At 39.0% G+C, this 26,509-nt stretch overlaps 2 protein-coding genes and 1 long non-coding RNA gene across 3 annotated transcripts in view; 1 reads left to right on the top strand and 2 right to left on the bottom strand.

Moving 5' to 3' along the window:
* Positions 1-457: 457 nt before the first annotated feature.
* Positions 458-18,521, bottom strand: atxn7l2a (ataxin 7-like 2a). Its single transcript, XM_028447524.1, has 10 exons — positions 18,371-18,521; positions 17,569-17,637; positions 15,845-16,625; positions 15,523-15,776; positions 11,745-11,827; positions 7,181-7,392; positions 6,877-7,057; positions 5,508-5,629; positions 2,887-3,784; positions 458-749 (listed from the first exon to the last, which is right to left on the bottom strand). Exons 1-10 carry the CDS (start codon positions 18,498-18,500, stop codon positions 732-734), a joined length of 2,748 nt encoding a protein of 915 aa, XP_028303325.1. The 5' UTR covers positions 18,501-18,521; the 3' UTR covers positions 458-731.
* LOC114463752 (uncharacterized) overlaps positions 6,067-26,509 on the top strand; it is a 22,831-nt gene continuing 2,388 nt past the window's right edge. The window contains exons 1-2 of the long non-coding RNA XR_003674117.1: positions 6,067-6,077; positions 23,666-23,670. This is a non-coding gene — a long non-coding RNA (uncharacterized LOC114463752). The remainder of the gene's footprint in view (positions 6,078-23,665; positions 23,671-26,509) is intronic.
* The window catches only part of sypl2a (synaptophysin-like 2a), a 23,606-nt gene continuing 17,108 nt past the window's right edge, over positions 20,012-26,509 (bottom strand). Inside the window, exons 4-6 of the mRNA XM_028447525.1 lie at positions 26,065-26,260; positions 25,811-25,987; positions 20,012-21,441 (exon numbers count right to left, since the gene is read on the bottom strand). Coding sequence (XP_028303326.1) covers positions 21,322-21,441; positions 25,811-25,987; positions 26,065-26,260 — 493 coding nt within the window. The 3' untranslated portion in view covers positions 20,012-21,321. The remainder of the gene's footprint in view (positions 21,442-25,810; positions 25,988-26,064; positions 26,261-26,509) is intronic.

Below are 26,509 nucleotides of genomic sequence, written 5' to 3'. Positions count from 1 at the left end.
GCATTATTAATAGTAATAAATAGTTACTGTGGGAGGAGATAAAGCAGGACAAACAAAGTAATAATAGGAATAACAATAGTAATAATTACAATAATACTAATAATAGTGAAGATATCGTGGCTTTTCTTTCACTTGTTTCCATTTCTATCAGCTTTTTTCACCAAATCAACTTTCTGACAATATTCTGACCTTTTTGAACATTTTCAAATATTCACTTTTTCCAACATTTTCTGACTCCTGCTTTTTCCAGTTATTCCAACACTTCAACATGTTTCAGCTTCCACACCTCAAGCTAAACGCATTAAAACATTCCCCAAAATAAGAAAGAGCAAAAATACACAAAATAATTCCAACACACAAACAACGACTACGAATAATTGAAAAATCACTTTATTTTTTCCTGTAATAAAGTTTTAAAAGCAAGAAAATGTTGAAATGAAACTCAGACCACGTCGACTATTTGAAAATGACTTTTTTTTTTTATTTAGCAGCATAATCAGATGGTTTTGAGGTATTTCCTTAATTGTCAGAAGTCCCTCCACACACACACACACACACACACACACACACACACACACACACACACACACACACACACACACACACACACACACACACACACACACACACACACACACACACACACACACACCCCCACACACACACACACACACACACACACACACCCCACACACAGCAGATCCTGATGTTTGTAAGGCAGACTCAGACACTCAGTGGTGAAGTTTTGGCTGTGGAAACAAAGTCAGAAAATTATTATTTTAATGATAAAAATGTCAGAAACAGAACAGGAGGAAACTGTGTTCATCACAACACGTTTTCACTTATATTTTTTACATTTTTCATAACAAAAGTGCTCGAGTCATTTTGAGATTTTATGATTGAGTCATGTATTTCTTTCTTAATGTATTATATTTTTAATTAATTTTAAAATTAAAATTAAAAAAAATGTAATCAAAAATTCAAAACATTTTAATTCAGGAATTTTTAATAAAAAATATTTATTTAAAAATGTAAAACAAAAATATTAAAAAAATTTTACTAAAATTTAAAAAAATATATTAATTTAAACATGTAAAATAAGAACATTTTAATTCAAGAAATTTAAAAAGTATATCAATTAAACATTTTTATATATATAGAACTTTACATGGTCTAAATGAAAAAACAATTTCAAAAATGCAATAAATAATAATTGAAAAATGGAAAATTAAAAAATAATAATTAAATATTTTAATAATTAATAAATATTTTTTAATTTAAAAAAAAAATTTGAATTAAAAAATATAAAAAGATTAAAATTAAAAAAATCTTAATTAAGATATCTAAAATAAAAAAATCTTAAATAAAAAAGCTAAAACAAAAAAAATGAAAAAAATTATATATAATTATATATATATAAATATAAAAATCCATGCGTTAGGAATAAAAACTGAAAATGGCTAAAATATGACTAAAGACCTTCAGTTTTTGTTTTTAGGGTGATTTTTTATGCATTTAAATCTCTTTTAACTCAAAAAAATGCAGTAGTACAGATAATTTAAGTGTCACGTCATTGACCAAAATACATGAAATATTGGGTTTTCGACCCTAAATCTTTATCACTATATTCTCAATATTTTACTATCACATCAAACTAAGTTGGTTAATGTTTATGTAGAACGCATTCAGAGGAAAAACACCTTGATGTCTGAAGACACACACTGATCTCAAGTCAATTTTATCAACTTTTATCCAAAACTGTTTTTAATGTTTAAATTATTTTTAAAATTGTCATTTGTTTTCACTCCATTTTAAGTCTCTCACACACACACACACACACACACACACACACACACACACACACACACACACACACACACACACACACACACACACACACACACACACACACACACACACACACACACACACACACACACACACACACACACACACACACACACACACACACACACACACACACACACACACACACACACACACACAAAAGAAGTTAAGTTACATCTACGGGACACATGACCAACTCAAGAGGAATTAATTCATTAGGAAAAATATGTCAGAGATGTTAGAAAAACATATGTTTCTGTTCACTAATCCTCAGGAGAGTCAGTCCAATTATATCAATATCACATTTTAAAATAATTACTTTAATAAACACTTGTTTTTAGAAAGATGTCAGTGATTTTTGAAGAAAAACTAAATAATTCCACTTAAAAGCAGCTAGGGTGTCTCATCAATATTGGTTTGAAATCCATAAATCAAAGATCATTTGCTTGAGAGAAGAAAAAAAAAATTGTAAAAGGTTGAAATTGCTGTTCAAATGTTTGTTTTAATCTCCACTGTAAACACTCATTGACATTGTTGAAAAAGTTTGGTGCATTGCATTGTGGGATGTGGAATCCCATAGAAGTGTTTTTAATTCATTCTTACAGTGATAACTTGTCACTTCCCAACCCATTTCTGATGTTTTCACTGTAAGTCATATGGTAAATATGGTTAAATCGGCAAAATGTAAGCATGAAATATGGTAAAAAGAGGTTAAAAGTGACAATAATGGGTCAACATATGGCAAAAATACATTAAAAGGAGCAAAAATATGGCAATAAAAAGTGATGAAAATAGGTTAAAATATGACAAGTTTGGTGTAGTTGTAGAAAAAGTGTAAAAATATGGAAAAATGGGCTCAATTTGTTCAGAGAATATTCTTAGTTTGTTTAAGGTTTCGAACACCAATTTTACAACCTTTAACATTTTTTCTTTAGTTTTTCGAGACAATGATCACTGATCTATTGATCTGTGAGGCTCACACTGTGTCTTTATCTGATTAAATGATTAAACGTTTGATCGTTCCGTACAAACACCTACCTTTGGCGTGCCTAGTCTCTTCTCCACCCCTCCAGCTAGACCCCCCCCTTTCCCGTCCTTCCAGGTGTAAAAGTTTGAGCGTGGGGAGGAGGAGCTTCCTGAGCCCGAGCCAGAGGACGAGGACAAGGAGGAGGTCGAGGCTGTACGGTGTGACGAAAGTTTGGATGAAGACAAGTGTTCTTCCATAGCACCAGCCTTACGTTTCTTTAGCAGTCCCTGGTGTTCTAAGCCCCTCCCACTGCTGGGTCCGTGTAGTCCTGAGTCCCCGCCCCCCGCCCTGCTGTGAGAGTTGGTAACAGCCGACTCAGGGGGGGAGGAGCGTCCCAGTGGGGGGTGTGTTCGTTTGTAAGTCCAGAGCGACTTGTTAGGCAGAGAGTGTGACTCCAGGGAGGGGGGCGGGTGTCGGGGTTTACCGCTGGGGGAGAGGGTGCCATTGGTCTGTGCGTGAGGGAGGGGGGGAGCAGGGGGAGGGGGGATGCAGTTCCTGTCTGGGCCGGAGTGCTCCCCCTCCTGGGCAGGGGCTTTACGTTTACGCTGAGTTGCAGCCGTGACCGCCTCCTCCCTCAGCCTCAGCATCTGTTTGGTGGGACGACCAACGGGATTCTTAGATTGCCCCCCCGCGCTGGCCGGACGCACCGAGGTGAACTTAGTGGGAGACGCTGAGTGAGCAGCGTTAGCGTTAGCATTCTCTGATGATGCATTTCTGTCTAAAGAACGACCACAGGAGGAGACGGATGATGTTTTTACAGACGAGCTGATGTGACTTCCTGTACGGATCCTGGAATGTAGCGAAGAGGAGGAGGAGGAAGGTGCTGAGGCAATGGAGGCGTGAGACGAGGAGAAGATGTTCTTTGTTGAAGGAGGAGGATGATGGAGGTCTGCAGCTTGAGGTATTTTCCTAAAGAAAGAAAGAAAAACAAAGAATTCTTAGAAACTCCTGTGATAGAGTTCCTCAAGTTCATCCTGCTCGTCACGTTTAACAAATCATGGTCATCAAATTATGTAGCACTAACATTACACGTCCTTTTAATCTGCTGAAGAGATGAACTAAAATTGATAATCAACCTTTAAGACACCTTCGAACAGTGCTTCTCAAAGCGTGTGGCGTGCCCCCTGGTGGGGAATAGAGGTATGACAGGTGGGACACAAACTCTTTAATTTCATGCCAAATGCCTTTCTGAGATGAATAACACTAAACAAAACACCTGAGTAAGGTACAATAAAATGTATATATAAGTTGTAGTGACATGGATTATTCTGACTGTTCCTTTTTAATTATTCATGTTATATAAAGATGTATAAGAACAGCATTAATATCACCCATCTTCCCCCTCAGGGATCAATGGTTTACTGAATCTGATCAAGTTTATTGATTAGGTTTTGAGCAACTTAATTTAAATTAACCTCATTTAAATGATCCTGATGACATAATTCCAGACCATAATGTTTAAACTAAAATAAATGTGTTATTTCACCACTAGGAGCTAGAATAATTTAAAGTATCAGACGTTATCAATAATCTATGATGTTTCAGGCTCTACAATCTCTGGTACCGATGGTTCTGTAGCTCTGATTAGATGTTTAAACGCTCTGAGCAGGTGAAGCTGATTAATGCTGACTAAAACTTGGTGACGACATTTAAACCTCATTCTGTCCATTTCCGCTTTCAAACGGTAGATTACGTTTTCATTGGTCGACTCCGTGATTCCATTAACATGGATTTTATAGACCCTAGTGTAGTTGTTAGCGCACTCAGAGACCCGCTGTAGCACATACAGGCCTGTGTCCTGTAACCACCTCTGATTGGCCAGCAGCCCAGGAAGGCGGTTCTCAGCATTTCTGATTGGTGAACATACATATCACTCAAATGATGAAGACAGAAAAAAAACTCCAACATCAGCGGTTACGTTATCGCAGTAGTGAAAACCTTAATATCGATGAGATTAAGGTTAATCGTTCAGCCTTAGTTCACGCCAAACGCAACTTCAGTGATATATATGCCTTTAATCTCTTCTTAAGTTGATATTTTTGTGCTTTTAATTTATTAAAATATTTATTGTTATACAATTTTTTTCCCAAGCTGCTACAATTTCGTTGTATGACTAGTACAATGACAATAAAAAGATATGTATCTATCTATCAATGTCGTGACAACCAGGGTAGTGATGTGGGGAGAAACTTGATTGGATGTTGCGACACAGCATCACTCAAAGTCACTTTAAAGACCTTAAATATTGAAGTTGAACAGATCATCCCTTTAGCGTTCAGGGCTAAAAATGGCAGTAAATTGTGTTTAGTTGATGTTTTTCACCTGTAAAGAGTCCCTGGATCTAAAAAGAACATTTGATTTAAAAGAAAAAAAAAACAATTTAAACTATGAAACAGGTCAAGGAGGCACTTTAAGAAAATTGTGATTTTATCCCAAAAAAAAAAAAAAAAAAACAGAAATTGAGACATTTTAGAGATCAATACATCTGCTTAGAAAGATCAATACGGTGTCACAGCGTGACATTATTCCCAATGCATTCCCACACCTGTGTGTGTGTGTTTTATTATTACTGCACTGATATGATCACGGATCATTACAAGAATAAAAACAAAGGTGTGCAGGTGCTTCTTACTTCCACAGGTGGGCGCTGATGTGCTGCTCCAACATGCTGCTGAGGGCTGACCTCAGGTGGTGAAGTCTTCTGTCAAACGTGTAGATACCATGACTCAGCGCATGGCTGCCGAAGGAACACACCTACGGGAAAGAAACAAGCCTTCAATTACTGCTCTGTGTGTGTGTGTGTGTGTGTGTGTGTGTGTGTGTGTGTGTTGATGCCCAACAATCTGTCTGCTTCCATCCGTGTTTATTTTTCTATCTTCCACACAAACATTCTCCTTCCCTGCGTTTCTAAACTTTTTATTCTTAGCATCTACACGTGCATCATTCGTTGTCGACCTCCTCCTCGTCTCAGACCGTATGCATGACTTCATTTGCACAAAAAAGCTACTGAAATCCTCTTTATCTTACGAACTTTCCAAAGAAAGACAGAATAACTTGATAATGATAATGAAAAGAATTCATGTAAAGGGAATTACACAATTCACTTCCTGAAACGATAAAAGCGATACTGTTTAATTTTAAATATAATTATCAAGCAGGAATTGCAATAAGACACGGAATACACCATCACATGCATTTACTTGTTTTTTCCCCACCAGAAAACAAGTGTTTGAATGTTTACAAAGTATATGTCTAATTCCACCTGTAAAACCATTTAAATTGTAGTGCTATGTGTTCCGGTTCTTCTAGTGATCATATTATCCTGTGACTGAAAATGAATGCAGAGCTTCATCAGATGGTGTATTAGCTGAACTGGTGATCAGTTTACCTGGTGACACGTCAGAGCAGAAGTATCTCCAGTTAAAAGATGAGGAGGAGTTTGTGCAAAATGTGACAGTGGAGGAAATTAAAGGTTGAACAAATAATGTTTTGGGACCAAATCCCACATTTATATTGGATTTTCCTGTTAAACAGCAATGTGGGTTATGTACATAAATAATCTGAAGCATCTAAAATAATAAAAGTCGTTGACTATTAACCCTTTTTTTTTTAATCATGTTTGGTATGATTTCAGGAAAGCAAAAAGTGTAAAGCGACACAGATATGTCAGGAAATGGATAAACCCTGAAATGGAATTAGGGACATTTTGAAAGGGAAAATAGTGCCTTATTTCAGCGCATGCTATCAGCAAACTTCTACAGCTGAGAAAAACTAAAATACTACCAATAGATACCTCTACTACCTGGATTAAACATGTCGGGCACGATTAAGAGACATTTAATAGTCAGTAATGAAATCTGATGAAACAGAAACTAAATGTAAATGAAGAAACTCTGAAAGGGAAAATCTGAGACTCTACGAATGTTGCAGGCGTGAGAAAAACAAGCAAATAGTTTTCTAACTGTGTTGGAAAGAGAAAAAGCCGATGAGGAATTTCTCACCGCTGCTGGTCTGGGATGTGAGGAGGAGACGGAGTAGTCTGCAGGCTCCTCTGGTCCCTCTGCGTCGCTTTCATCACTAGAGATTCTCCCGTGGGTGATGGGTGAAGGAGCTCGTGGACTGGCTTCCTCTTTACTCTGATTCTCCTCGTCTGAGACGCTCTCTGAAGGAGCCGTGGACCGACTGAGGAAAAAAAACAAACATTAAAAACAAAGGAAAGGCTGAACTCTCCTCTAAAATCTGTCAAAATGTCACAGCTTGTGGAATTGCTGCAGATTCAGTATTTAGAAGAGAAGTGAATCACACCTGAAAGCAGGAAGGCTGGCCAGTGGTTTCCTACAGTGGGGGGCCCCAGCCTGCTCCCGGGGGGCCTCAGGGCTGGGGGAACGTCCAACAGGAGGCCCTCCATCCAGGGCTTGGATCCCCTTCTCCCGAACCCTGGTTTTAAGTTCTGCAACGAGCTGATCGAAGTTCCTACTGCGGCCGACGACCTTCCTACGCTGGTGGATGGAGTGGATCTAAACACCACAGAAGAAGAAGAACACAGTTAACAAGAGATACAGTGGTTTCACAAACAAATATTTATTTTATTCCCATCTTTGTGATTCCAAGACCAAAGGAAAACAAATCAGTAGACGCATTAAAGAAATGTGAACACTTAATTCATTAAAGGGATCCTCAACAAGTTTGGTCTAAAATCTCAGAAATGTAGATCTATGTCTAGCAAAATACATTATTATTCACCATTTTTGTTTTATTAACTTTTAAAAATTGAACTAGATTTGGAAATAGTGTTCTAAACGATTTCACGAAAACACATTATGCACCATATTTGTTTTTAACTTGTTTTAGAGCCTGTGTTCCTCCATCTTGAAATCGTATGATTGATGATGTCACACGGCCCCACTGCCTGTAAACATACCATTGTTTTCTATTGGAGTGAAACATTCAGCCTGATTTTTAGATCATTTAGCAGCTTCTTCAGTCAAAATGACAACTTGTGCTGCTTTTTGTTGCTCTAAAAAAATCAGAAAAAGTGAAAGATGTCGATGTAAACCTCTTTTGTTTACAGAAAAAGAATGAAAAAAATCTGTGACCGCAACGGACAACAGTTCCAACTCTGAGGTTTGGTAGTAGACAATGAAGCAGAGAAGAAGAGCTCTCCTAAGGGACCTTTACTCTCCCTTAAACAGTGCGCTGACACTGGTGGCTGGAGTTAGAGAGCAAATCACAGACTGTTGAAGACACACAAACCCTGAGAACAGAAGTCCTTTTGGGTGGTAGTTCTTCAACAGTCTGTGATTACTCTCTAATAGGCATGGACGGTAATACAGTAATACTGTATACCACAGGGTCATAAAAATAGCAACGGTATCACTTTCAATACTTGCAATGCATTTATACAGAAGAGGAGGATTAAATATGATTTATTTAATGCCTAAACATAATTCTATGTCAAAGAGCACTTATGTGTTGAATGGGTTGTCGTTAAGTGAGAGCGCGAAGGCGAGCTGAAGCAATGACGTGACCTCAAGTTATCTCCCTTCAAGCGACGTGACTTGCATAATTTGAGCGACTAGGTCAAGCGCGACCTTGCTCAAAGTTTAAAAAATGTGAACTTTTCAAGCAACAAATCCCTTCCTTCCCGCTATAGTGAGATGGCTGCAGCGGAGGCTTCCTCAACTTACCGGTAGAAAATTAAAGCTGTTAACTCCTTGAATAAGCCTACATTCTGAGTGAACTCATCCTTTAGTTCCTTAGTAAGTTGATCATTTAAACCGTAAAAGCGGTGATATGATAAGTGCTGTAAACGGCTAGAGAAGAAGGAAAAGAAGCGATCAGTCTTCTCTCTCTCCTGTCACTCAACTCCACAGACAGACAGTCTGTGTGTGAACGCACCCTGAGCCTTACGCCATATTTTTTAATTAGTCACGGTAATACTGTATACCGCGGTAAAATAGGGATCAAAATTTTCAGTAAACAAAAGGAGTTTACATCGACATCTTTAACTTTTCCTGGTTGTTTTAGATCAAACAAAAGCAGCACAAGTTGTTATTTTGACTGAAAAATCTGCTAAATGATCTAAAAAGCTGCTAAATGATCCCAATCGGGCCCGATCACGTAGTTTCAGACTCGATCGGAATTGGACGTTATTTCCCGATCAGGACTCGGATATATATGTATTTTTAATATCATTATAGAGGCGGGCGGTATACCAGTTTATACTAAATACCGTTATGATATACATATTTAATATACAGCCGTACCGGTATATTGATTACACAACGCTCGGAACGCTACACTGCGCCGCGTCAGACCGAATGTTGCACTGTGATGGTAAACAGTAGCGCTCTGGTTACCATGGTTACAGTGTAAATGGATAAGAAAGCTCTGAAGCTCCAGAACTAGTAGAGCATGATGACAGAAGAAGTTGTGTCAAAAAGAGGAGGAGCCATGTCTGTTGTTTGGTCATCAGAACAAGTTGGATGCAGAGCGGAGGTGGAAAGTTAGACAAGTTCTCAGACGTTGGTGAATAAAGGAGTTCAACATCAGGTAAATCACTACAACATTTGTTCTGTTTGGAAGAGACCAAACATATCGTTAGCCTCTTTGCTAACTAGCCTGATGCTAGTGTGTGTGTACACTTCATCACCTTGTCTGATGAAGGGCGGTCAGACCGAAACGTCACGTTTTTGGTGTAAAATTAAAATTAAAATTGTGAGCTAACCACGCAGTTGTGCGGACCTTTTTTCTTAACAAAATGAAGTTGTCATACTTTTCAACAAGAAACACATACATTTCAATCTGTGAAACTAAATGAGGAGAGTAAACATTAAGAGAGCAGTTCCTAAAAGCACATTACTGGCCTTACTTTACAGCACTGTGACACTTTAATTTTCTTATTTGTTAACATGCCTGTTGGGTATTTTAAGATGAGGCACTATTCATTTTTATATTACACATTTGTATTTAATATTATTTAATCTTGCACTAAAGTCTAAAGTAAGTTTTTTTTTTAATGTATTGCTTGATTGATCAAGCTACGTCACAGAAGTGTTCTTTTTAGGTTTGAATGTTAAAATAAGGTGAATAAAATAAATAAGGGACATCCTGGATCTGTTTTTTGCTCTTTATCTTTTTAATTTATTATAGAAGTATCAAATCAGGACTCGGTATCAGCTAATTCTCAAAATCAAAGGACTCGGACTCAGGGACAAAAAACCTGATCGGGACATCCCTAATTTTTACAGGCAGTTGGGCCCTGTGACATCATCAATCACGTGATTTCAAGATAGAGGAACACAGGCTCTAAAACTGCAAAGTCGTCCCATTTTTTTTGTTAAACATAGATCTACTAAGTACATTTCAAAGATTTTTGGACAAAGTCGAGGATCCCTTTAACAGAAATGATCAGAACACAAACCTTTGCCAAGTAATCTGGATCAATGATCCTGATCGCAGTAATAAGATAATTGATCATTCACACTTTAAAAGTGGAAGTGCATCGAAACAAAACTTATGACGAGAGCATGTAATATGAAAAGTCACCAGCAGGAGGTGGTGTTGAACCAACTTAAAGAGCTGAACATAGGGATTTATCAATTTTTTTCAAACTGATCCAGTCAATATAATGACCCTGATCATTCCCAAAATCCGATCACTTGTTCTTTATACCATTGTTGATGTTTCCTGAAAATTTCAACAAAATCCGATTATCAATTGGACTGTTCACAGACAAATAAATAAATAACTAAATAATAACGCAGGCTAAAACACAAACGCATTGGCAAAGGTAACCTATGAAATGATTCAGCTTACAGTCAATCTACCATATTATGTGTTGTAAATAGGGATGTAACGATTAATCATAAGGCAGTTAAAAATCGATTCATAGGTATCATGGTTCACATCGATGCTCTGAAAATTGAATCGCAGTACTTTTTTTAAACAGCAGAGGGTGCTATATATTTATCCTTCTCTTGTCCAGAAGCGTAGGTGGCGGGCGGAATCTTCTACTACTTTCTTTCTGGCCGCCTTCTACTCTTAAACATGTTCATAAATGATTCCTTACCCCTTTAGCACCGAAAGAATATCTGTAATATTACGCGAATATCTGTAAAAGTCACGTTTTTCTATTAGCTCTGTCTGCTACCTCATAGCATCTCTTCTTCACTGCAAGAATAGCTGCATGCCAACCGACTACTGGGTTACCAGCGCCCTCTGCTGGTCCAAACAAATATCTGACGGAAATACAGTGCAATGAGTCTTTTTTTTTTTAATTCCAATTGTTAAGGCACAAAATACATTTTCAGTTGCACTTTTAAAAAGAAAAAGAACTATTATGCAGTTTTGCATTGTTTACTATAGAACCAGAATTTAAATTAATAGGCTTCTTCTTCATTTGTATTATTCCTTTAGTTATTTCATTCAAGATTTATTTTTAGTTAAAGTGCATTGTTTTGAATAGTTTATCAAGGGATTATTTTGACAATGAAAAATAAAAGGAAAATAGTATAGTATTTTCTAGTTTTTTTCCCAAATAAAATAAAGGAATATTTTTCATCATTTGTCTACAGTCCCATTTTGTAAAATAAATCGTGAGAGAATCATATTGTGAGCCCAGTGTCGTGAATCGAATCGTATCAGGAGTTGAGTGAATTGTTACATCCCTAGTTGTAAAATAACTGTCAAAACCTCAATTTATATTTGTCACCAAATAATTGTAATCAAGTTGATTAAGAGTAATTCAAGTGGCTTTAATAAAGTCATAGAATCCAGACATAGAAAACCAGTGAGACAAAGAGAGAGAGAAAGAAAACTTGAGAAAGATCACGAGCTGCAGAAAGAAAACATCATGTGTGCGACTTACATTACAGGTCAGGAGACGAGTGCAAACTTTCTTCCTGTCAGGGTCGAGCACGCCGCAGTGTTTGTCCAGGTCACATTCACGCTCTGAGAAAACACAAACACACACGCACACGCACACGCACACAATCATATTAAGTGAAGGAACAGTTTCACACAATGCAACGTGTCTGAAATCTACTCCAACGTCAACACAACCATCACTCTGCACATTAAGAATGACTTATATTTATATTGAATGTTGATTTACAGGAGCTTTGTCTGTTCCTGTAGTTCAGAAACGCGCCACAAAAAAGTGAGGTCACATGATCAACATTCATGTCAGCATTTAAAATCATGACCAATCAGAGCATTAACACAGGAATCAACAAAGGGTTTGCCTGTTTTTATGTGGTAAATCTGAGTTTTTATCAATTTTGCTGAATGATTTTATGTTATTTTTCATGAGCTTCAACTTAGTGTATTATAAGAGGCATTTTGTGGATTATTAGGCCCAAGCGCCACGAGATGGCGAAGGGCCTCTTGCTCTCGTAGTGGCCACACTACGAGGGAAGGGGCGGAGCCTATGCGAACGCCACGAGCTTCTCTAATTTCTAGCTATTTCAATTGCAAAAAAAATGTAGTCATCGTAAAATCATGAAAATTTACACAGAAGTAGACATGACAAGACAAGTACAAAATATTATTACGGCCACGCCAAAAAACATACAGGATGTCCAGAATCTTCATCTGAAAATTGCAAAATTGCTATTTTCTTTCACGTTGTATTTTAACGCATTTCTCCTAGGGTGACGGGGTTCAAAATCGCTGGAGATCATCTAGAGAAGTGGGACACCTAAAATTATCCATGGATTTTTGATAACTTTTACTGTGTTTGCAGGGCGGAGCCGTGAATTTTGGCCATTAATTACAAAATACTCATTTTTTGTACATGCAAACTCCGATTTGTGTCAAATGTGACTCAGTTGTTAAACTCTCGGCCCTAAACCAGCTCAATGTGGAGAAACAGACATTGGCGCGTTAGCGTCCCCTACAGAATGAAGAGAATTTAATATGGGACAAATGTCCTATTTTAACACACTCCTCCTAGGGCGTTTCACTGACAGGGCTCTAAGTTGCTGGAGATCATCGCTCAAGAAATTCATAATGCCAATTTGGGTTTAACTATGGATGATTATATTCTCTGCATATTATTGTACACCAATGATATTGTGTTAGATGCAGAGGATGAAGCAAAACTACAGAAAATTATACATATTATGAATATTTGTACTAAATGAAGACTTGCGGACTTGGGTGCATGTTTGTACATATATGTTGTTTGTAAAGGGCTTCAGTGTAGTGGGTTTGGGCCGAATTGTAACGCAACTGAAAAAATAATGATTGGATGATAGTGTTATTTTATTTTTATTTATTCAGTTTATTTCCGACATGGTTACATTCACTTTTATTTACATTTTTTTTTTTTTGTACATGCCGAAAAAGGAGGCGAGAGAAGCAGTTTGCTTATCTAGGTCCCGTCCCCTGTTTTGTACACCAAAAATTTACATCAAAGCTTGTCTCTCTGGTCAAACATTCTTAGGTTGTTCTGAACAGTCCTTTTTTGTGTAGGATTTATTCTCATCTGTAGTCAGTGTTGTCTTTTATTTTTATTATTCCTCCTCCTCTCTATCGTTGTTTGTGTCTGCCTTGTTTCCTGCCAGACGTTGTTTGCATTCCTCCAGTTCAAGAAAAGTTCATTTTCTTTCGAAGTTGTTCAAAAGGTTTTTCCCTTTCCATCCATGACGTCACCACTCGGGAATGTCTCTTTTGGACACACAAGTTTGCAGCTTGTTTTGTCTCTACATCAAGGTTATTCCAGCTGTTAGTTCTATTGGCAGTGTTGTATTTTCTACTGTTAGATTTAACCTTTTCTTGTATAAACACATTACTATGTCTTAGTTCATAAGCACGGTAGTAATGTAATCCTTAATCACCCCACCACCTAGCAATTGAAATGAATAAGTGACAGACCTTTTTTACTCTTGGTTTCCACATTGAATTCAGTGTCAGTAAAATAATCACAGTCTGAGTCTTGTTTCCAGTGTTAATATAGATTTGGGTCCATGTCCGAAATTACCATCAGTAATGTTGTTTAGGTGGATCATTCGTACTTTCCCAAGTCTTCCATCGTTTTGATGAATATTGGTTTTCCGTTTTCTTCTTCAGTGGTGTGATATAAATCCTGCAGTTTCTTGTCCACGTCTTTAGAATCTTTCCTCCTTTTTTTATTTGGCGTGTCTTCCACGCAATGCATGCGTTTCGTTTTGTCAAGTTTTCATTAATAAATACCTTCGTTTCCTTCAGTTTTTTGCCTTGCTTCAGTAGTTCTCCTTTAAATTTCACATTCGTGAAGGTGATTTTTACAGCTCTGTTATCATTTCTCTTTGGCAGGAGATGGCAGGAGTTGATGTTGTCAGGGTTCAGGACAATGTCCTTCGACTCCAAGTAGTCAATGACCTGTTGTTCAACCGATTTTGCTTCTTTGTCACTCGCGTAACTCCTGGGTATTATCTTTAGGCCTGTGATGATGACATCTTTCTCTTTTTCCTTTTGTTCCAGCTCTTCAACCCTCGTGTTCAACAGTTTTATCTCTTCAGCATTCCTCTCATTCTCTTGTTTCAGTACCTTTGCTTCACTTTGAAGGTTTTCCAGTGATTTTTCCAGCGTCTTTTCCAACGACTTTATCTCGGCAGATAGACTGTCTTTGAGGTTTTGTAGACCCTTGCGTATCATCTCCATGACCTCTTCCAAACCCGGATCAGGTTCTGGAGGGCCTCCATGCAGTTTCTTAACCATTTTTCTTTTTGTCTTGGGCCCAATTTTTCAGGCTGTTCAGCTGTAGCTGTAGCCAGCTGTAGCCAAGGTCGTGTTATCGGAGCGAGTCTAAAGGCAAATGTCATCTTCTTCTTGACCAAAATATGATAGCTATATTCTTAATGACTTCCATCACAACTTCAGCAATGTTCTTGGATGTATGCAAAAATCAAGATTGTATCTCAACAGTAAAACACGGCAAAAGTGGCACGGCAAAAGTGGCACGGCAAAAGTGGCACGGCAGAAGTGGCACGGCAGAAGTGGCGCAGATTGCTGAAGGCGGTGCAATTTGGGGAAGGCGGTGCAATTTGGGGAAGGCGGTGCGGCGAAGGAGGTGCAATGAAGGCGAGGGCTGTTTATCACTGCTTGCGGCTATATTTGCTGTTGTTTGGTGCATTTCTGTTTTTTTATTTCTTTATTTGTGTCATTTTTTGTATTTTTGTGGTAATTTTCTCTATTTTTGTTAGTGTTTTTTTTTATTTTTGTGGTCATTTTGTGTTTTTTTGCTGGAGCTTTGTGTATTTTCATATCATTTGTATATCATTCTTTGTGTTTTTGGAGTAATTTGTGCATATTTGTTGTCTCTTGTGTATTTTCTTTCTGTCATTTTGTGCATGTCTGGAGACATTTTGTGCATTTAATTTGGGGGCCACACAAAATTAGACTGTGGCTCCCGAGCCGCCAGTTACCAATGTCCAATTACGTTGTTAAGCTGCTTCTAAAAGGGATACTAACAGCATTAATGGGTCCGCATCGTCATACAAACACTGATCGTCTTCTGTGGATGTTTGGAGACAACGATTATATGATTTGAAATGATTTTCTAACAAATACTTGATGTTGTGTTGGTCAGTTTATAATTTGGTTCTCCTGGAAAAAGCAAAACTCTCCCATAGACGACCCAAACCATCTCCCCCTGTACTCACTGGATGCCATCTTGTTGTAGGGCCTGGGGACCCGGTGGGCTGACATGGCGGAGGGTGATGTGGATTCCTTTCTCTGAGGCAGGTTCCTGCTGTCTGCGGGTGAGTTTCGTCCCGGCGGCGTTCCTCCGTGAGGCCACGGGGGGTCTCTGAGTGATGGAGGTGGGGAACTTATTGGAGGCTCCAGGGGAGGCGGCGGTTTAAACACCCCCATCTCTGAGAGGCTGCTATTGGATGACTTCTCCTGGTTGGAGGGTCTAGAACAAAGAAAACAGCTTCAGACAAAGTGTCACAGAGGAACGTAAAGTAAACACGTTTCATGTACCGTATCCCATCCTTGGAGTTCTTAGAGTGTCTGTGCTGGGGAGGGGTGGAGGGGGAGGATGGAGTGGTTCTGGTCTGTGTGGCCCCCTGACCTCGACACGTCTCCCACATGGAGGAGGACGACGTGGTGGTCCCGTGAGAGGGAGAGTGGCCGTGGTGGGATCTCTGCTGGGGCTGGGTTTGAGGCTGGGGGGCCAATCTTGGCTGGGGATGTGGTTGTGGGGCTGATCTCTGCTGGGGCTGAGGGGCCGATCTCTGCTGGAGTTGGGGCTGGGGGGCCGATCTTTGCTGGGGCTGGGTGGCCGATCTTTGCTGGGGATGGGGATGAGAGGCCGATCTCTGCTGGGGCTGGGGGGCCGATCTCTGCTGGGGCTGGGGTTGAGGCTGGGGGGTTGATCTCTGCTGGGGTTGAGTCTGGGGGGCCGATCTCTGCTGGAGTTGGGGCTGGGGGGCCGATCTCTGCTGGAGTTGGGGCTGGGGGGCCGATCTCTGCTGGAGTTGGGGCTGGGGGGCCGATCTCTGCTGGAGTTGGGGCTGGGGGGCTGATTTCTGCTGGAGCTGAGGGGCCGATCTCTGCTGGGATTGAGGCTGAGGGGCCGATCTCTGCTGGGGCTGAGGGGCCGACGCCGAGGAGCGTAGCCGTGCGTACAGCTTGGCCAGGGGCCCATGGCGGCGCTCACAGTGCTTCTCAAACGCCTGAGGCTTCACCACCTGACCACAGTGGCTACAGACGACCAGGTAGAAGTCATCATGGCCGGGGTAGAGGCCGAAGATGGACATGTCTGCAGTGGAAGAGGAAGGAGAGAGCAGGAGATAGTCACGCATCAGCATGCAGTAAGAAGAGTGTGTGTGTGTGTGTGTGTGTGTGTGTGTGTGTGTGTGTGTGTGTGTGTGTGGGTGTGTGCGTGTGTGTGTGTGTGTGTGTGTATGGGGGGGGTCTGCTTCTAAAATCTATTGTAGTTTTAGAATGTTCTTATGTTTAAGGTTAACTGTACGTAACCCACTGGTTAATAATAAAGGTGTAAGAAAAAAACTCGATTCAGTGATATATGCCGATATTTCACCACGTGATTATCGTATCGATCTGAAAAATGTCCAAATTAATTTTTGTTTGTTAATGAAAAAACAAAACATTCAATGCTGCCAACACATAAACTCTAGGTCACTAGATGTCAGTGAACGCACCATCAGCCTTTGTTAAACTACCTCACGACTCAATGTATTTTAGCTGGAAGTTGATTGCACTTTATTTTCATATGTGGTTACTTTTTAAAGAATTTAAGAACTTAACAGAATCAGATTCTGTTGCAGAAACTAAAGTTAAACTTTTTTGAAAGATGTAATTTGACAGTTCAACTAAATAAAACAGTAGAAAAATATGAAATTAATGATTGTTTATACAGTGTTTGAGTATTGATTTATTATTAAAACAAAGACAAAAAAAATCTGAATTTGTTCCCACACCTTGCGATCCCTCTACGCTGTGAAAAATTCCTGGTGAGAACTCTGGTATTTCATACCTCATGTAAAGGTTAAACTTGTAATTATTGATATGGCGATGCATATCGTAGTGCTTAGTATCGATATATATAGAATTGTGACATGCAAATTGTATCGTCAGATTCATGGAAACCCAACCCACAAACATGGACCCACAGCACGGACCGTCATTGGTCAGTGTTGATGGTGAGCAGCTGTGGTTGTGCTCCACGTGCACACACTCACCTTCTTTACTGAGCGACATGGCCTCTGCAGCCTTCTTTCCATTCTTACTGTAGTCGTCCACATCTGACCCTGGAACATCAGATGCATCAGCATGTCATAAAGTAAAGACACAACCAACAGAGTGACAGGTCAGCTGTAAGCTTTGTGTGAAAGTGATCAGGTCTAGGATCAAGGGTGAGAGAGAGATGATGTATGGAGGATAAACTGAGGATGTATGACAGCTGTATGGAGGATGTGTGGAGAATAAAAAGAGGCTAAATTGAGGATGTATGGCAGCTATGGAGGTGTGAGTCCACAGGCCGGACCAGGAGCAGCATCACGCCGCTCACCGCTGCTCTATCCCCGCCTCCCGCTGCACCGGTGCTTGGTCTTTAAAGAGCCGGTCTACAGCTCAGTTAGCCTGATAGCTTAGCTCTTTAGCTCTTTACGGTAAGAAGTAACTCATCCAATCAGCCTCTCTAACCTGCTTCCGCTACGGTACCATCGCCGCCCGGCTGCCTCCCCTCACACCGGGGGAAGGAGAACTCGGGTCGTCGCTGGCAGCCGCCGGCGGAGCCTCTGACCCCAAAAACACGTTAACAAACCGGTGTTGGAATAAAGTCCCAGTTTATATGTTAAAGACAGTGTGTACCGAGAGAGCAGCGGAGAAGGCAACCTGTTACCCACCCAGCGCTAGGACCCGGTAGGGTCTTTGTTTGGGTAACACGGTTAGCTCCGTCCTCCGTTTCCACCGAATTAAAGCCCGGTGTTTGTGATGAAAGAGCCCGGCGCTGGGCGTGTGGCCACGGGGGGTCCCCCTTACCGTCTGCTGGAGCCACAGTGGCCCAGTCGGCCCAGCTAGTCCAGCTTTGGCCCACGAAGTCATCGAGGCTAGGCACCCGCCGATCCAGAGCAGCCATTACTTTTGCTGCGCGTTCACACACCGCCATCATCACTGCGCGGCAAGACAATGACGTCACTTCGCTCGCTCCCGACACTGGAGGAACTTCCTGTGTGCGCGTTCAGGAAGAAGAGTTCACTACTGTAGTCACACTCTGCCAAAAAGATCCTCAAATATTTAAAAATGGACGAAAGGGAGACGATGAGATGCAAATACGTAGTTTGTTCAGTTTTGCCCAAAGTGAAATAAATTCAGCTTAAGATAATTAATGTTTAATCTACAAAAGTACATATTTCATTTGGATGTTTGTTACTGTGTATTTTGTAAAGTCGGGACTGAGGATGATCTTTTCTTTTTGTGTGACATAGTGCAGAGTTCTTGGAGCGATGTTCATAATTGTTTTCTATTTAAAGGGATTCAATTTAATACGTTCACTGTATCCAATGTGAAATTTGGCTTGTTTGTTAATTATAAGATGATTAATTTTGATGTGAATAATATTGTTTTGTTAGGTAAATACGATATCCATAAATGTTGTTTCTTTAAATCTAAGCCACTGGAGGAACGAGCTTAAACTTTTTGCCAATTCTTTATCTCTTCTTAATGGCAGAAATACCTTTAGCCTTATTTCATTTGTTTTATTGTCAGTAAATTGTTTAGGCCCTTGGTTGTTTTTTTTTTTTTTTTGTCTTTCAACTTTGTCTATAATCTGTATTAATGTGAACGGTGACTTTTTGTTTGTATCTGTACTTGTTCAATAAACTACTGTCTGTGGTCATTAGATATCTATACTTTATTATAGATATCTATGACTGAGGTCACATCTAACACAATAAAGAGTGGTTCTCAACCTTTTCAACCCCCAAAATAAAGGTTGGGTTGGGGTAATGACAGCACTGACAGACAGGTCGCTCTTTGTTGAAACCGCAGCAGTCAGTGCCCACAGGAGAGAAAACAAAACTAAAGGATAATCCAATAGAAGGTTTTCACCTACCTCACGTTCTGGGCAGTAACTTGGATGTGCGGCCATATTGGAGGCGCTTGGAGGTAAACACTGCGATGAATAAATGTCCGAAACCAGATAAAAGCTTCTCAAAATGTGTTGTAGATACAAAGGCATACAGGGAAGCACTTGGGAAAAGTTAGTCATCTATGAGGGGGAATAAAGGGGAGAGATTTTTGGGGTCCATCCATAAAGTCAGTAAAATGATGGTCCATTATTCTATGAATCTGTGATAACCACATTTATTCATTCATCTGAATAATATCCACTGTTATCCAGGAATGTTTATTATTATTTGGGCCATAGTATAGAGTCATCTTAAAGACTTACAGTATATCATTGTTTTAATCAGAAATAAAATGGACAGAAAAAGTGGTAAAAAGGGTTCAAAGTGTCAATATTGGATTAAATGTGGTAGAAAAAAGTAAGAACAATTAGGCGTGTCTCACGTCTCCAAATGGGGTCGTGACTCCAAGGTTGAGAACCCCTGATCTCAACTAGAACCAGCTTTGGATATATATATACAAAGTCATACAGTATATAAAAAAAAGAGGTGGGCAAACATTTGAAATTCTTTAATTCTGTTAAATAATTAAACATCCAAAAGCTTACAAAACAAAAGCACGGTGGTGGTCTCATAAATCTCTTAAGCACTGTATATAAGTGAAGATACTGTGTGTTACAATGAATCAAAGAGAAGCTGCAGAATGAATCGTTCCCACGAGCAGATAAAATAAAAACTCACTGAACTGTGTAAACTGTACACGAAGAACTTGGTTTATTGGCCTAGTGTTGGTAGAATTCACTGCTTCAGACTCATTAATGTGACATAAAAAGATGGAAACATCTCTAGATTTGGTTTAAGGTGCATAAAATAGGTTTAATTTCCTGTATTTCTGTCATTATTTTGCCATTTCCTGGTCAAAATCTAAAATTTCTTGTGGTTGAAGTGTATTATTATATTAGAAGTGGGATATTTGGGTGTTTTTTTTATGTTGACTTCAAAATAAAAGACTGAGCAGCAACCAAAGATCACCTGTAATGTAGCTGCCCTTTAGAGTCGGTTAACAAAGACATTTCAGTAGTTGGCACATTTATTTCTGCATCCGTTGAGGGAAGATTTAAAATATAATAACAGCTGAAAAACTAGAACTATATATAAAGAGGGTTTAATATATACTTTTTTCCTCCTGGGACAGTTCTGAACAGTTAAAATAACATCCCGAATTCTTACTGCATGTTATTCCTTTTTTTGTTGTGGTTTTAAACTTAATGGCCTAAATGTAAAGGTCAGAATGAAAAGCATCATATATGTTCACTCCGAGGTCAGAAACGTGAATAAAAGTGGGGAAAATCAGCACTGCAGTTAATCACAGCGTTCTCAGCAGGAATCTGAACTTAAACCAAAGTCTGTAAACTTATTTATCGTAAAATAAAAGTACAACAGAATCGAGTGTGCTTGGCTTTCGTTATCTTTTAGTGCTCAACATTTTAAAAGTGATGCAATAAGCTGATGGTGCGTGTGCGTGTGCATAGGAGAACATCAGAGTTAGCGTGTTTGATTTAATCAGTAAGTAAATTAAAGTTTGAGTTTTAGCCTTTTTTAGCTCGACATTCATCGCCTGGTGGACACATTTAACACACGTCAGTGTGTTTCGCTGCTATTAAAGGCACAAATAAAGCCAATCAGATTTTGGATTAAACAGTAATTATGAACACTTTAGAATAATAATAATAAAATCCTGCTGTTCAGAAAAACGTTGACTGTTGAACTTAAAACTTCTAACATTGCTTTTCTTTCCTTTTCTTTTGCTCTTCCTTTGGTTAAGAAGCGAGGCTGTTGTTGGGTGTTTTCGACAGGGATCCACACTTAGGGCCCGGGGGCCCCGCCTTCTTCCACGGGTGGATTGGGCTCCTTGTGAAACTCAGTTTCCTTGTAGATGAACCAGCAGTTTCCAGCCCACAGGATCAAGTTCAAAAAGCCGAAAATCTACAAAAAGAAACAAAACATTGTTTAGAAACTGGTGTAGGATGTATTTAATGTTAAACGTGGAGGATTGAGCTCATGGGAAAGTACAAGTAGGGTCCTATAGAAGCCATTTTATTTTATTTTGTGTTTTTCCATTTACATTTTTTTTAAATTTCGCTTTTTTTTTTTTTTAAAGAAATATTTTAGCATTTTTTTCAGAAAATATTGGTTTCCAACTCCTGTGAGGAAACAAAATAAATAATAATAAAAAACAAACTATAATTTCCAGAAGAGGATTAGGGTCACTATAAAAATACCAACATAAATTTAAAAAAAAAAACCTGATCCATTGATAGAAGAAAGAAAAAAAAAATTTCACAATTGTCGAACACTATTTTATTTTAGTGTCTGGTTTTTTTTTCTCGTCTTGATTCTTTTTTTTCCACCCGTTTTATTATTAATTATTTTTTCAATTTCATCTGTTACTATTTTGGGATGCCTGCAAGCTCCTCCCACACAAACCACAGGTATTTTCTGGGCAGCTTTAGAATAAAAAAATTTAAAATCTAGACCAAACAAATTTGAAAAAAAGGAAGACAAAAAAGATTGATTTTAAAAAAAAAACACACACAAAACACACAAAAAGTGTCCCTAATCCTCTTCCATACTAACTAAACAGAAATGTATGATAAAAAGTATAATCTAAAACCATGTGTAAACTATAATTTAAAGGTACATCTAAGTTGTAGTGATTTGAATTATTCTGACTGCTCCTTTTTAATTATTTATGTCATATAAAAATGAATGAAAGCAGCATTAATGTCAGCATATTTCCCCTCAGGGATCAATGCTTTCCTGAATCTGATCAGGTTTATTGATCAACTTAATTTAAATGATCCTGATGACATAATTCCAAACCGTAATGATTAGATAAGATAAAAAATAACTCTGTAGACTTAAATTAAGCCAAAGTTTTTAATGAACAGCCAACATACTATTTTAAAATAAAATACGGCCATGGTTTTATTCAAAGCCTTTCACTGGTTCTCATTTTTACTCTTCAGTTTAACAAATGTACTTCCTCTAGTTTGAAAACTTCCTCCTCTTTGCAGAAACTTCCTCACTGACTTCCTCTTGGCTCCCGAGTCCAAAATAAAACATGACAACCAATGAAAACTCACAACTATGAGTTATTTCAGTTTTGAGTTATTTCTACTTAATATTTATTAATATATCTTTTAACGGCTGATTATTTTTTAATAGAGACAAACTACTGTATCTATACTAACAGACAGAACATTATTTAATACTAATAAGGGTTGTCAAGTTAAATGCACATTGTTATAGGTCGAGAGGGATATGAACATAAACAAGCTCCTCTACTCTGTTGATATTTTCAACCTAACAGCGTTTTTAATGTTATTCCAGAGATCGTTATTGTTTTAACAGTGTTTATGTTATTAATATTACACATATTCAGACTCGAGGAGGTGTCCAGGGGTTTCCGCTGATGCCGATTTCGCCGATCCGTGCACTTTTAAAAAACGATGGAAGCAGCTCAGCAGCAGTATGGAAGCGAGGGTGGTCCCCACGCTTCCACCCTTGGTGAATGAAAACACAGACTACCTGGGTCTGCAGAGGGCAGATTAGGACTCTACCCAGGATTGATGCACGTATCTGAGCACTTTAGTAAAACCGATGTGAGAAACATTATCACAGCTACAGACTTCCTCTGCTTCTACGCCTCTATTTTCTGTATTTACTTTATTGTTGTTTTCTTTTTCTGACTTGTGTAGTTGTTTTAACGACTGTAAAGGACAGGATGAGTTCTCACTTTGAAAAGGTAAATTAACGAGGTCCACAGTCACTCACCAGGTCCATGATTATTTGTATTGACCCATTATTTTAATTCAAGTTACAAATTAGAAGGAAGTGCAGAAGATGGACAGGTCGATGAGTGAACTGGAGCAACGCCATCAGCTGAAACAGTTTGAAAAGTCAGGAAAAAACTATTTTCAGCTCATGTGCAGCATTAGCTTTAGCAGTTAACTTGGTCTTTCTGCCTCGGAGACCGATACCACGTTTACGCAAAAAGGAATCAACGTTCATTCAGGTAAAATAATCTAAATCTCTGTCAGACTCACTTCCTACACCGTCAGACATGGCGAGTTTATCCCTCTGACCTTTGACCTAATGCGGAAGTACTGAACCAGAGCGAGAGGGTAAAAAGGCTTATTACATCGAGTTAGGGTACATTTTTTCTAGTGTCTAGTGCAGACGTGCAACTGGTGGTCCCCAAATTAAACACACAAAATGACAGAAAAATACACCAAAAGAATCAGACTAAAATAATCAAAATAACTCCAAAAACACACAAGATGACTACAAAAATAGCCAAAAATCTATGAAACAAAAATAGAAAAAAATAAAAACCATACGGAAAAATCTTCGTTGGAAAGGCAATTTATGTGAAATTTACATTTTCCCATCTTGTTGAAAGTTGCCACAAGCAAGTCCCTCTGCAACCACGTTAATGTTTTGTAGTTGGTTCTGATGTCGTGATTGTATTTATAGATAGATATAATTTACTGCAACATTGCGCAAAGAACTAGGGGTGGGAATCTTTAGGCACCTCACGATTCGATTCAATTACGATTCAAGGGGCTTCGATTCGATTTTAAATCGATTATTAATGTATTTTGATGCATGTTTTATTCACAAAATATCTGTTGTATTCACTGTGTCCACACACTGTATAAAAATATATATTATTTGTGGTTAGAAAAAAAGAGATACATTACCATTCATTATTCTTTATTACACTAATGAAAGAAGTATGTGAACTGAAAATGTACAAGTTTTTGAAACAAAGGTAGTAGCAGCCTTCCTTGTAACAAAACTTCAATTAAAAAAAAAAAAAAATGACGTATGACATTAGCTTCCAGTCATTAGAGATAAAATGCGTGGTTATAAGATGTCCACTCGTCACATGTCACTGCTATTCTACCTGCTTTCTGCAGTGATGCTATGACTTCTGTTTTGGTTGGTTGTAAAGCTTCAGGATGGTCGTATCAGTAACGTACCGTAGAGAAGAGATGGTATATCTAGGCTCCAAGTATGCAGCAGCGAACCAAAGCCCTGGTTTTCCACGACCGAGTAAGGACGTAAATCCTTAGCAATAAATGTTTCAGTCAACTTGTTAATCCACTTTACCTTTTCCGAAGAGGTTGGAAGCTTTGTTGTGACTTGTTTGATTGTTCTCTGGTTAGCAGAGGAACTTTTAGCCACAGCAGCAGCCGACTTCCTCCAGGTAAAAGCGTGCTATGGGGCTTCTCATGTTTGTTGTGTTCCCAAAGTACTTAATGTTAGTGTAACAGAGCTTACATACAACATGGCTCTTGTCTAGTTCATTTCCACCATGGACATTAAAGAAACATCAGATTTTAAGCTGCACAGGGCTGGTCTTAACTCCCACACATTCATGCTTCCTTGTGGTGCTCTCTTTAAAGTGTCCCTCTGGAAACACGCTTCACGCCACAGTTCCGCAGCCTTTTTGTTCCGCCTTTTTTTCAGACTTTTAAACAGACTCTAAAATTTAGCTTATCGATCAGTGGAAATTAAAGAATCGATTCAGAATCATCCACCTCCGAATCTCGATGCATCTAAGAATCAATTTTTTCTCCCACCTCGACAAAGATCGTCTGTGTGTGTCTGATCGACCTGAAACTTTTTGAACAGCGTGCGCATGGGCCTATGATCATGCATCCATTACTTTGGACTTTTTTGGTTACGTTTCAAAACGTGCATTTTCATTTTATTTTGAGATTACGGCTCCCGGTTTCGACCGCGCGGTACTTCCGGTTCTGGTAACTTATTATTACTGTGTCGCAGTTTGTTTGCAGGTTTAAAAAAAAAAAAGGCCCATATTAAAAAGGTTTTTGTACTGCTAAAAGTTATTTTATACGTTTCATGGTTATTTAAAATTGTTGTTTGAAACCACACTCACTTTGCAAATATACCCCTTTATAACACTTCAGAGTACAGAGTCTGTACACCTCTTTGTACATCCAACCTTCACAACCTACTTAAGCTCCTCCCACTATATGAATGCACATTTCTGACGGGCGCTGTACTAGTTTATTAAAAACACTTTACCATTTATTTTGAAACGTGAGACTAATTACAATCATCAAATCACACTATGTGTTAAAATTGAAACATTGATTTAAGACATTTCAATGACAATTGAGGCCTTTTTTTTAGGTAAATTAATTTAATGCCTTTTAAGAAGGATCCGCAGGAACTCTAGATATAATGGAGAGCCGATATTATTGCCCATCCCTACTTTATGACTATGAGTGTTTAGACTGTACATTGTTAATTGACTTACCACAGACGCGTTGAGACGGCCCAGAGACGGACCCTGTCCTGGTTCACACGGGTTGGCTTTGCACAATTGAGCCAGATGAGTTGGACTAGTTTCCCAGGTGATATCAGTGACAGCTTTGCCCCAGGCTGAGGAGGAAACCAGCCACAGGAAGGCAAAGACTGCAGTCAGGGCCAGGTCCTGGAAGCAGAAAACACACGCTTACGTTTCCCTTCAACACACCACAGAGAGAGAAAGAGAGAGAGAGAAACACTCACTATGAGAGGACCGCGGCTGGTCTGACGGTACACGGTCTGGTACCCCAGGTAGAGGATCAGCGTGGCGGTGCAGAACAGAAATCCAAACACGCCCACGCACACATAGAACTCAGCAGAGGAGGAGAAATCTCCCTGTAGGTAAGTCTCACTGACACTGCCGTTACATTCCGGAACTTGGAAGGGGACAGTAGGCAGCCTGGGGGGAAGAGGGTGTCACAAAGGTCACGACCACTAATACAGGCTTTTTAAAGACTGTAGGCTGTAGTCAGAGAAAACATCCTCACCTGTCACTCTGCTCCCAACGAATGCAAAGGGAAACAATCATCACATTGATTTTGATTTATACAAAGATACGATCTTTCTATGAATTATTCAACGAGAAAAAGATTTAATCTGTGAATCTAAACCAGTGATTCACAACCTTTTTTGGGTCGTGACCCCTATT

The sequence above is a fragment of the Gouania willdenowi genome, chromosome 5 (genome assembly GCF_900634775.1).
Source record: "Gouania willdenowi chromosome 5, fGouWil2.1, whole genome shotgun sequence".
NCBI lineage: Eukaryota > Metazoa > Chordata > Actinopteri > Blenniiformes > Gobiesocidae > Gouania > Gouania willdenowi.
This window is presented reverse-complemented; position numbering and strand designations above follow the sequence as displayed.